This window comes from Penaeus japonicus, unplaced genomic scaffold (assembly GCF_977035675.1).
Source record: "Penaeus japonicus unplaced genomic scaffold, GWHDUDI00000001_assembly GWHDUDI00000011, whole genome shotgun sequence".
NCBI lineage: Eukaryota > Metazoa > Arthropoda > Malacostraca > Decapoda > Penaeidae > Penaeus > Penaeus japonicus.
The window spans coordinates 122745-135244 of NW_028234413.1; the positions used below are offsets into that span (position 1 = coordinate 122745).

The 12500-nt window shown below is 39.8% G+C and overlaps 1 protein-coding gene across 6 annotated transcripts in view; it reads left to right on the forward strand.

The window, feature by feature from the left end:
* Positions 1 to 12500, forward strand: part of LOC122257774 (piggyBac transposable element-derived protein 4) — a 43924-nt gene that overhangs the window by 18936 nt on the left and 12488 nt on the right. For 2 of the 6 annotated variants that reach the window (XM_086541479.1, XM_086541480.1), the window contains one exon: positions 1 to 865. This exon is cut by the window's left edge and continues 1267 nt beyond it. The exons of 2 other annotated variants lie outside the window; for them this stretch is intronic. In XM_086541479.1, the coding sequence (XP_086397605.1) occupies positions 1 to 472 (472 nt within the window). In that variant the 3' untranslated portion in view covers positions 473 to 865. Of the gene's footprint in view, positions 2936 to 7549; positions 7619 to 7720; positions 8073 to 8168; positions 9624 to 12500 lie in introns of those variants that run through there. 2 more of the 6 variants (XM_086541477.1, XM_043023269.2) reach the window with 2 other exon arrangements.

Consider the following 12500-nt stretch of genomic DNA (forward strand, 5'->3'; position numbering starts at 1 on the left):
ATGCCCACAAGTAGTAAAAGACTATAATGAGAACATGGGCGGAGTAGATAAGCACGATATGCTTCGGCAACTGTATGGCACGAACAGAAAGAGCATGAAATGGTGGCACATAATTTTCTTTGGTCTTCTTGATATGAGTATTGTGAATGCATATGCTGTTTACAAAGAAACTGATCCATCTCTTTCAGTTTTCAACTTCCGTAGAGAGCTTGCCAGAGGACTTCTGACTTATACAAAAGATTGTAAAGCTCGAGGAACGCCCAAGCGGAGGAAAACTGAGTACAGTATACCAACGTCAGTTAGATTTACCAATACTGGGGTACATTGGCCAAAATTCACTCAGAAAAAGGGAAGATGTGAGGTATGCTCCAAGAAAGGAATAGAGTCACGACCAATATCAGCATGCAGTCATTGTGGGATTCATCTATGTTGTAATGCTACAAAGAATTGTTTTTTTGAATTTCACAACTAAATTCTACATTTTTGTAATGAGTTACAATAGATGAAATAGAAAGTGTAGACTTTTATTTATTTGCTCATATATATTATGTACATTATTACAATCAGTGTATTATTTTCATGTAAAAGAATCAAATACAACGATGTGTTCAATTTTATATGTAACAGGTGCCAATGATTATTATAAAGTGTGATAATGCCATGTAATCATGATATTATATTCTAGTATTTCCTAAAGAGTGCAAATCTAGCATTATGTTGTTAAAATTCTTCCTTAGAAGTTAACTATTATGTTTTCTTTTTTGTCAAAAAAAATGGTTCCTTTTTTGTGTCTAGAAGCCTGGCGGGACTCTGAGTACCCACTACTGTATTTTTGTATTGAAAATACAATATGCAAAAATTGTAACATGAATTGTTTCATTGGGGTCCTAGGAACCATATATCTCTGAATAAAAAATAAGAAATTAGGATTTCTTAATTCAGGTAAGAAAGGGTTGAACGTCAGCAATAGAATGATAGATTGTTCTTAGTATGATTATTTTTTTCATAATTTCTTTGTCTTTGTTACTTCAGTTTAGGTGTCTAAATATTATAAAATGTGATATGACGTAATATAAATGACGTCACAGAAAAATAAGTAACATTGATGTTTCTGATTTGTTGATTAAGAGGATCTGAGTTAAAAGACTATCCTAAAATCAAATGTGATTTGCAAAAAATATATATATATATATTTATAAATGAATAACACTTTATTTCTCGTCGATTACCCGTGATGTCACGTGATGTCACGTCACGTTTCCGCTTGTTAATTGGTTCCTTTCACGTTTCCCGGGATTTCCGGGAATAGGTATGATGTGATTGGTAGATAGGGTGTATATAAACTCCTCAAAGTTCTTAGAATAAAGGGCATTGGACCCATTAGGATCCAAGGTTTGTTGTGGTAAATTAAAGAGATACTTGACACCCCACAGCAATCACTTACGACCTGACCCTTGCTCTGGTACCCTTTGTGTTACCATGGCACCTCGTTGACGCTAGTGCTCTCATTGCAGGCTTTCCGCTTGCAATAAGACACTAACCACCTGCTTATTCTTTCCTATACGAATTCTTCGGCATTAAGATAACTCACTTCGCACCTTCTGGTGAACTGGACTCCATCTTCAAGCTCGTGCTTGGACGAAAAAACACACATGTCCACACCGACAAAGATGCTCTCGTTGCGCTGGCAAAAGCCATTCCTTCGCCTAGTGCAAAGAGGGCATCAAATGCTGCAACTGCGAGGGATCGCACGTAGCAGTTAGCGGATCCTTCCCCAAACGAAAAGAAATATTAAAAGCGAAACGGACTCAGATTAAGGACAACAAAAACACTGCCCCTACTTACGCCACAACTGCAGCCACTCAACCCATTCAGACTAGTACACGCAATGCCCTTCAACCCCAAACCACAAACACCTTTACACCTAACACAAACCCGAAAATACAAGCTATATGTCCCTCTCATGCTACAGAAATACGGTTTCCCCAGCAATGTCATTACTGAGGAGCTTTTCGAAGACAACAACTTATACATACCTGAATACACCACACCCACCGAAACAAAAGCTACTGAGGCCACAAACTATAACTCAGTGCCTCTTAGCTCCACTCCACGACACCACGTTTTGCAACCACCACAACGCAAAACAAACGAAACTGTACAAGCACGAAACACTACTAAAAACACTGATCACAAACGCAAACAAATCTCGTCACCAACCAAGCACATAAAAAAAGACAAGGATCCCCCTCCTGCTTCACGACGACACCATCCTCGATAACGATGCAAGCTGCTCCGTGATTGACGTCGAGGTCGTTCCCGGGGTCGTGGATGAGCCCCATGGGTCCCCTGGAGGATAGCAGGGCAACTGCTCCCTCCAGGGGACCCATAGGGCAGCACGAAGGCCGGACCTCATCCGGCCTTCGAGGCTTGGTTTCGGGACCGCTTCAGGATGCAGGTGACGCCACGCAAGATAAACCCAGGTAAATTGGGTCTACCTTGAGTGGCATGCAAATGATCGTACAAGCAAATTTAAGGTCTTTTTATTCCATCAGAAACCTGTTTTATGACTTTCTAAAAGAAGAACGCCCCGATGTCGTCTCACTGAATTCAATAGGCATTACTAATGGCTATAGAATTCGTCATTATGGATACATATCCAGGCAATCAAGAGACGGAGTGCACGTAGGGTCCTGTATCCTCATCAAATCCACCCTCATCCTCCAGTTCATCACTCCCCCTGACTTCATGGCAGTCAAGATATTCACCCCACAGGGCCCTATTATCCTTTCCACTGCCTATGTCACTCCAAATTCGAATTTACCCCTTGCTGATTTTAATAATATCTTTAATTATACCAGCCTCCCAGTCTTCTTTGCCAGAGACGTCAACGCCACACACAGGTCACTACACCACTGCTCTACCAACCCCCACGGTAGGCAACTCTTTTCTATCTTTGAAACAAAAAGACTCCACTACATCGGTCCTGACTTTTTCACCTCATACTCGGACACCTGATCTCGTCTTTAGGAACAGATCAGCACTTGCCTACCACACACCTACAACCAGGCCAGAACGTTGGTTCGGACCACTTATCTGTGATAATTAAAATTTCAACCTCACCTATACTTAACAAAGAAAAACGATCTTTTCGTATGAACAAGCAGGTTGGGAGTCTTTCACACAAATGATAATAATAATAAAAATTTTCAATTAAATCTTGATGGGAATGATACCCAAACAATAGATAGGCATTGGAACTTCATCTTCGCCTCCATTTCATCAGCTATGCTGAGATCTATCCCCAGATCTTTGCATAAAATTTGCATGTCATTTCAGCCATCTGAAAGGACAAAACGTCTCTTGACTTGTTATAGAAGTCGTTTCACACAAAATTTAAATTGGCTGAACCAAGTTAGATGGGACTTATCTATGCTCAGAAGACACGTCAATGATAAACTTGATACAGACCATCGAAATTATTGGGTAAACTTAGTAAAAATAATAATAATAATAATAAAAATAAAGGTAGAGTCAAACAGAGTTCGCAATACAGGAGAATTTTGGCAAAGAATTAAGCAACTTTAAAGGTAGTAATTACCCTCCCTTCTCCCTCCTCAATCATAATAACGGAAATATCTCGAATCCAGTGGATGTCATTCGAGTTTTTCAAGAACACTGGGCTAAAGTTTTCTAGCCAATTGTCCGTTTGGATAGGCTGGACGACACCTGTGAACTCTTAGCCCCCTTCTCGTGTGAGGAGGTTAAATAAAGATTAATGAGAGTTCCTCGAAAGGCTCCAGGCCCCTCACAGATCGAACGCGACGCTCTTCTTCACCTTCCTGACAACCTCATCCAAGCTTTGACGAATCTTTACAACTCTTCTCTCGCGACCTGTTATTTTCCTGATCCTTTTAAAGCTTGTCGCGCACCTGCTCGGAAACGACGCGTCGGAACGGACACGAAACATCAGAAAAAAATCTAAACCATACATTTGAACGTGATAACGCGCACTTGCTCGGATCGGAAACGAAACGATGCCTCGGATTGGAATCGAAACGCCTCGGATATCTTGGAAAGAATATTTTTCTGATAGTTCCGATGCGTCTGAGAGACCGCGCCTGCGCAGAACGGTTCAATAGCTTTGTATGCTACCTTGTAGACACGTGTACAGTCATTATGTCAGTTAATTTGGATGAAAAACTTATTAATTACTTGTGTCAATACAAAATTTTATATGATATAAGTCATCAGTATTATTAGGATGGCGTAAGAAAGGAAAATGCGTGGGAAGAAATTACATAAAACTTGAATTTACCAGGTAAGAAAACTCTAGGTACAGTTACTTAAATTTTATTTTTATATACAATTAATTTCTGTTATTCAATTGACATACTAATGTAGCCTTCCTCTGGTGATCATGTCATCCTGCCAGGTGAAATAGAATAGTTCTTAAAGCTATCCCTAATGTCGAAAGCTTCACGCAAGCATTACCACCCACTCCAGAAAGAGCTCTCAAACCCCCAGGTATTTCTTCTTTATCAAACTCACCTGGCTGCCACAAATTTGTATCATCTCGCAGAAAGTTATGCAAACACGTTGTTGCAACAAAATCAATGTGCTCCGGTGTCATTTGCAGTTTTTGACTGAAGATTCTAAACTTTTTCGTTAGTATGCCAAAGGCATTTTCAGAGACACGTCTAGCTCTGGAGTGTCTATAGTTATTTATTTTATTTCCTGCACTATTAGCAAGTTCCGCTCCAGGGAAAGGTCGCATGATATGCTTATGAAGCGGAAAGGCTTCGTCGCCGACGACGACGTGCGGAAGTACAATATTTGTATTCGGTAACGCTTTAGGGGGTGCTATATTCAACTTATTAGATAAAAGACTTTACCTAAATTAGAATCTCTAAATATAGCGCCATCGCTATTTCTTCCATAGGCTTCAAAATCTACTGTAATAAAATTGCAATCTGCGTCTACTAATGCCATCAACCCAATGCTAAACTCTTTCTTATAATTAAAATATAGAGAGCCGCTGTTATTAGGTTTCGTAACCACCACGTTTCCAATCGATCGTCCCTATCTCGTTAGGATAATGCCATTTTTTAGCAAAAACTTCTGATACTTGTTCCCATTTTAAGACGTTAGGTGGCGCCATTACGATTGGACTTATTCTTTCCCAAATCATTTTACAAGTGGAGTAAATAATTTCTCGTACAGTTGTCTCTCCCAGTCTGTAGCTGATATTGATATTGTTCTGAAAGTTCCAGCATGGCCAAGAAATCTGAAAAAGGAAGATACTGAAGAATTAGTGATTTACGTAATTCATGAAATCATAACCCCACTATATAATAATAGCCAAGCGTTTATTTATTTATTTTTAAATTTATTTATATTTTTATATACATTTTTATTTATAGGTATGTTTCATGTCACGTTCTGATAAAAGATAGGAATTTCCGGAGCCTTAATGAAATATAGGAATTTCCTAAACCTCAATTCGTTATGTAAAGGCTTAAATAGTTAAACATAAGTGAAGGCAAAGTAGTAACGTTGTCCTGAAAATATTGGAATAAAACCATCATTTTTGATAGTACGGGCACTGTAGTTTTAAATATTGTTAGTGTTTTAATGTTCCTTTTTCTAACCCTTTATCTCATGGATATTTTTCCCTAAGCTTAATAAAAACGTCTGGTCCTAGCCAGAATAAAATCTATAAAGTCACAATATGAATTATTGGTTTAATGTTCGTATCTTTTCAGTGAAAGATGTGAAGAAATGGACATCTTTCGTGATTGCTACAGAAAGGCCTTAAATAGGAAGAAGACAGTGAGCGGCCAAAAAGCAGTAGACATTACTCCAGGGAAGTATAAAAACCAGATATCGTTCTTAAAGGCACATTTCAACAAGAAAAGGCCTCAAAAAAGCAATTTGGGTGCTATGACAGAAAATGTAATGGAAAGGGAAAACACAGCCGAAAGAACGAGTGAAGATGCGACTTCACGCGTTGTAGAAGATTCTTCCTCAAATGAAATCCCATTAGAATTAGAAAGCTCTTCAGTTCATGGACAAGAACAACTTTCTTGCCAGGAACTTGCAACGCCCTCTACGGAAAATATACCAACTGAAATTTCAACCCCCTCTACAAAGAAAAAAAGGACCAGCCATGAAATTTTAAAAACCTATTTTGAAAATAAAAAATCCAAACAAGATCATATGACATCTTACTTTAAAGGAGTAGAGGATACCGTTAGAATCTTTTCACCCCTTTTGCAAATTGAAATCAAGACCCGTATTTCAGCTTTAGTTTCTGAATATGAATACAGAAATGTAACAGGCTCTACACCTTCCCCATACTATCCTTCCACTTCGTCATGTTCTACCCCTATTGAAAATGAACCAAACATAGGTGAATTCGTAAATTTGTAAAACATTTGTAAGTTCACTATTTCTATTATGACCAAGTAAATCGTGTAATTTGATAAGTTTTTTTTTCCATAAACAATTTCATTAAAATGAATTCATTTCACATGAATTAATATCTAGAGTGTTAAAAATATGTATTCAGTAAAATTTATGGTGAACATCAAATTATACTTTACCTGAGAGTTACAGCCAGTCGTTCCTCTGCAGATATACATTTTCGATACTTTGTATTTTGCTTGGTTAAATCTCCTTCTAAAACTGATAGTAATTCTGTAAATCTTTTGTAACTCATACAAAAATATTGAAATAATTTTTTATTGTCTTTTTTGAAATGAGGAAACAATGTAACATATTCGCCTTCGAGTTCTCTAGAAGCACATATATGATGAATCCACTGGCTTTTTTTTTATTTTCCTCCTCTGCAGCTGCTAATGCAAGGGCTAACACAAGAGCTTCTTCGTCATTTTAGCTGGAATACTATGAAATCACACCTGCAACACCTTTCTTCACATTGAAGACTGTTTTCGTTCCGATGTCATCTGTTTGGTGCGCGGGCTGAACGTCGTGTCGTTTCCGTTCCGAGGCTTCGCAAGCTTCCGCGGTGTTTCCGATCCGAGCAAGTGCGCGACAACCTTTAGTCTACTCAAGACGCTAGGGAAAATTTTAGAACAAATCAAACATTCGGCTAAGGTGGTATCTTGAAGACCATAACATTCTCTCTTCAAAACAATTCGTCTTTCGCTCACATCACTCTACGCACTTCAAATGACGAATTACATCAGTAACAACAACGACCGACGACTAAAGACTGTTCTTGTCACGGAACATGTCGAGCGAGCCTTTGACACGGTCTGGCATGCTGGCCTGAAGTACAAGCTGTGCACAAAAATTAACTTTCCAAAATTAATTCACAAATTACATTTGCAACTTCTTAGACAATCGTAAATTAAAGCTTAAATTTTTTAATTAAGTTTCAGGTTTGATTTTAATGCACGCTGGAGTATCTCAGGGCCACACAAACTCACTCAGATTTGTTTCTTTTCTGTGATATTGGCTTAATGTTTTTATGATTACTTACAAAGTTGTGTTTGTGAAAAATTTGAATGTCCCTTCCTTTCAGCTGGTCCCTCTGCCGGCCATAGGAGTTCTCATCATTTAGCATCCGAAGCTTCTGGCCCAGGAAGGTCCTGTAAGTATTATGTTATATGTACATATTATTTTTGTCTATTCTAATGTTGAAAAAAAATAAGTATATATAAAAAAAATCTGAGTACCGATATTTCTTCTTCAGGTCTACATCGTTATTTTCCTGATTCCGATTGGGATGATGACGTTGGTAGCAGCTCGAGCAGTGATGATGATAGCGACAGTGAGTGGGATGAATTGGGCTACATTTCTAGCGAAAGTTCAAATGATTCCGATACTCCACTGTCGCAAGTCGTCCTGCGGTGCTCGCAGCGGAATGCTCCTGGTACTCCGGGGTTCGTCTGGAAGCGGAAGCAGAATGTCCCTCAGAGGTATAGGTTTGCAGCTTCCCCAGGGATTAAGCTTAATCACCTGGAGAGAACCTCTACCCCGAGGACACTCTTCGACTGTTTCCTGACCCCAGAGTTGATGCAAATAATTACCAATGAAACCAACAGGTAAGTTGACCACATTGTGCATCATGGCATGATTTGAATATACAATGTTTCTTGGCACATTTGTGGATGCATATCCTACATATCTTTGTTTTTCAGATTTGCAGGCCAACAGGAACGCTCCACTTCCTCTCACATGAAGGAGTGGAAGGATGCCTCTGTTGACGAGATGTACGTCTATCTTGGCCTCCGGATCATGATGGATGTGCAGCCTCGTCCAAGACAGAGGCACTTCTGGTCCAGAGATCCAAAGGTTCGTTGTTGTCTTTTCCCGAAGACGATGACGAGAGACCGCTTCGATTCCCTGTCGAGGTATTTCCACTTCTCAGACAACAACGACCCTCGCGCTGCTGAAGATCAACTGTGGAAGCTTCGGCCGGTAATCGACGCTATTTCTCGTCAGTTCTCGTCGGTGTTCATCCCTAGCAAGCTGGTGACTGTCGACGAGAGTCTTTGGGCTTTCAGGAGGCACCATCATGCCATGCAGTACAACCCTTCAAAGCGGGCTAGTCACGGCATGAAGGTGTACCAGCTCAGTGCCAGCGATGGTCCAGAAGCTGGTTACACCTGCGCTTTCCGGATTTACATTGGCCAGGATCGCAGCGATTTTCCTGTCAGTATGAAGGTCGTCGTGGACTTGATGGAAGCCGCAGACATGCTGGGAAAAGGGTATGAGGTGCACCTTGATAACTGGTACACCTCGCCTGCCCTATTTCACTACCTTCAGACCCAATCAACCAGTGCAGTGGGAACTGTCCGGCCGAACCGAAAGTTCATGCCCAGGGACATGGAGGTCAAGGTCCGTGGCGATGTGGACTATCGGAGCACAAGGACAGGCATGCTTTGTCTGTCCTGGATGGACAAGAGGGTTGTCACCATGCTGTCGACGGTCCACACGAGTGAGATGGTCACCCTTCCGACCCGCCAACAAGGGGTCACTCGTAGTAAACCTCGTGTAGTGATGGACTACAATGTTGGAATGAATGGTGTAGACCTGAGTGATCAGCTGCCTCAGTACTACCCTACAACTCGCAGATCCATCAAGTGGTACAGGAAGATCTTTTTCAACCTCCTAGACATGTGCATCGTAAATGCCTACCGTTTACACAAGTTACTTGGGGGTAATATGCCGCAGTACAATTTCAGGCTTGAACTCGTCGACTCACTGTTGGGGCTGCACAGCAATGGTACAGTAAGTCGCACTGCAAGAGAACTGGACCATCTTCCGGACTTTACACCTCATCAACGTTACAGGAGATGTCGCATGTGCTGGCGTGCGGGTCTTCGGAGGGACACCCGCATCATGTGCATCGCCTGTAAAGTTGCCCTGTGTGCAGGGAGGTGCTTCAGGCGCTTCCACACGCAATAGAGTTGAAGGGGAAGGAACGTATAGGATTGTGAGGTGGAGAAGGAGCAGTAGGAGGAGAAGCAAGAAAAGTTGGAAAAGTAGCAGTTGTGTATTTATTGTGTGTATATATATATATAATTTATTTTTTACGTACTTGTATGTATATGGTTTTATATTATAATTCTTATCTATTTAAAAAAGAAAAAGTATATCGCATCTTTTTGTTACCCCACATAAAGAAAATGACACTAGAAAAAAACATTTCTGTTACATAGCAATACTTTTTACACATAACACATTTTAGACACAATCATACAAGAAATAAGAATTGGGTACATGTAATTACTTGTATGTACATGTATGGATGGTTGTTCATATTCCCTTTCTTTTCTTTAGGGAAAAAAAAACTATTTTTGTTACCTCACCAGAAGAGCTTCCATTTTCCATTGGTATTATCACATAGAAGCTAAGAATATGGAAAAATAACACTAAAGAAACAGTGCTGTAATATTTTGACTAAAATACCTCTGAACATAGCAATACTTTTTACACATGCCTTTACATTTTAGCTGCAACCACGCAAACCATAAGGGTAGGGTGGGTGAAAAACACTGCGAGGGTCAGCGTGTCCTCACACAGCAGAAAAACACCCCGGCACAAAGCGTGCGCTTGAAATCTTCCCAGCAGGAGCGGGAGTAAGTGAAAATCCGCCCCGCTGCAAATGTGTTATTAGCAACGAAATCAAATTATCCAATGACATTCATTTTGAGAAAGCTGGATTTTTTAAAGTTTGCCATAGAAGAATTGTAAAAACAGTACAAATGGTTATAATTATAAATGGAAATACTGAAGTCATACTAATAGGAATAAGATTATGCCAATATTGATAGGAGCTCATATCTCTAGGTTGGGTGCAGTATCAGTTAGGCCAAATTCACACTATAGGTATGGTTACACTCAAGTCCCGGTTCGGTCTCGCTCCGCTCACAGTCCAGTCCTATAATTTTACTTACATTTCAATGAAGGCGTACACACTGGTGCTCACGGTCTGCTCATGCTCCAGTCATGACCCCTTCAATGTATCTTTTGACCGGAACAAGAGTGGACCGCGAGTTGAGTGAACCACCATTGTGCAAGGGCAACGGTCCAGTCTCACTCTATTACAGTCTCACTTCAAGTTTCGCAGAGGCAGCACATGGTTCTTTCCTGTGGCAGGAAAAGATGGATCCCGAAAAAGTGTTGGAATTATGAGAAAGGTAGGTATTTGACTAAAGATAACAAGCTTTATAATTACTTACATCATAATTAATGTACATGTTGTATAATGAAAAATATTGCATAACTAAATAGAATTACACATCCATTGTCGTTTCAGATAACTGATTGAGCTGTATGACCTGACTTCCATATATTGACAACACAGCAATAAGATGTTGAGAGGAAGTTTGCAGGTAAGTGGATTACAAACATAAGGTATTTACTAACATTTCTTAATAGTTTTGACTTCCTGCGGCAGTGTATCTTAGTAGTGAATATTTATGTTTTATGTTTATACAGGGTGTCGCATGATCTTATGTAGTTAGAGTAGTGTATGATAATTTAAGACATTCTAAGTTGGAAATACTCTTTACACATTTTCTCGTTTTTTAATTACACCTACTTATCAATGCAAGATATATTCATGAACTGAAAAATCAAACAAATGTTCTAAGAAGGAATGGGAATCGCATGTACTGTCAAAAGCTTATCGTGGCAACCTAGCTAACAGATAACCCCCCCCCCCCCCACTTTTCCATTGCTATGCTAGGCTGCCACTATAAGCTTTCTCATGTGCATAATTATATAAAAAAAAAATCGTGGTGTCGACACATTAAATGCAATTCCCATTCATTCTTAGAACTAAATTTGATTTTTCAGTTCATTAATAACTCTCGAAGTGGTAAGTAGGTGTAGTTCGTACAAATGGGCCGTCACCGTGATGCAAGAGCCACATATTAAACCCTCATTTTTTCGCAAAACGAAGCAAAAACGAGAAAACGAGATTCTTGTCGACTTAGACTGTTTTGAGTTACCGTGTTTAGCTCTAATGACCATAATTTGTGGGACACCCTCTATGCTCATTCTTTCTGAGACGAAATAATCTTTGAATGTATCTCTAACCCCAAACGCCACACATGTAGCATTTCCTCCTGTCCCTTGTAGTGCACACACAGTATCTGATGAGGGTATGTCAGCAGTATCTAGCAGTGTTACATCAGGGTATATTAGAGTGTAAAGTATTCATGTTGTAATAGGAGCATTAGCACGAGCAGGTGTTGCCTTAAGTTTCCTTAAATACATTCTTAAGGTTTGTACTAAAATTCCAAAACTACACTCAACTAGCCTCCAGGCTCGAAATATTCTGTATTTAAAAAACCCTGTTGTTTCCATTATGTTTGGTTTGTGGTCCGGGGTAGGGTCTCATCAGAATTCTCATCAAAGGGAAAGCATCACCTGCAACTATGACATATGGAGCAGTCACGTTTGTGCCAGGAAGTCCATCATCTTTCGGTACATTGAGTTCTATTTCTTGAGATTCCACCGTCACTGATCTTTCCATAAGATCCCACATCGACTTAGATAAAACGGTAGTTTGCATTAATAAGAACTAGAAGAACTGAAAATGTTTTTTTTTATATAGTTTTAGAAGAGGGAGCCACTGTTTGCTTGTGCTTCAATCATTACTTATTTGCCATCCAGAGCACCTTTTCAATTTGGAAAGTTCCACTGATTCCAATAATCATTTGCAATCAGCTTCTGCATTATTGCTTGGCAAACCTCCAGTACAATGTTCCGAACAGTTGAACGGCCTAGATGATAGCTGAAAGCTTTAGTTTTGTAGGAGTCCCCCATACCCAAAAGCATGAAAGAAAGAAAACAAGGAAACTATTAATCACGCGATCTACTTATTTTCAGGGTCTGAGTGTAAGGAACGCTGGGAATCCCTGAACGAGAAAACAAAGCATGGTCGGGCAGCTACAAACACTAAAATGAAAATATCAGGAACAGGTGTCATTTCTGTTTGCATCTATGGAAGACAGAAT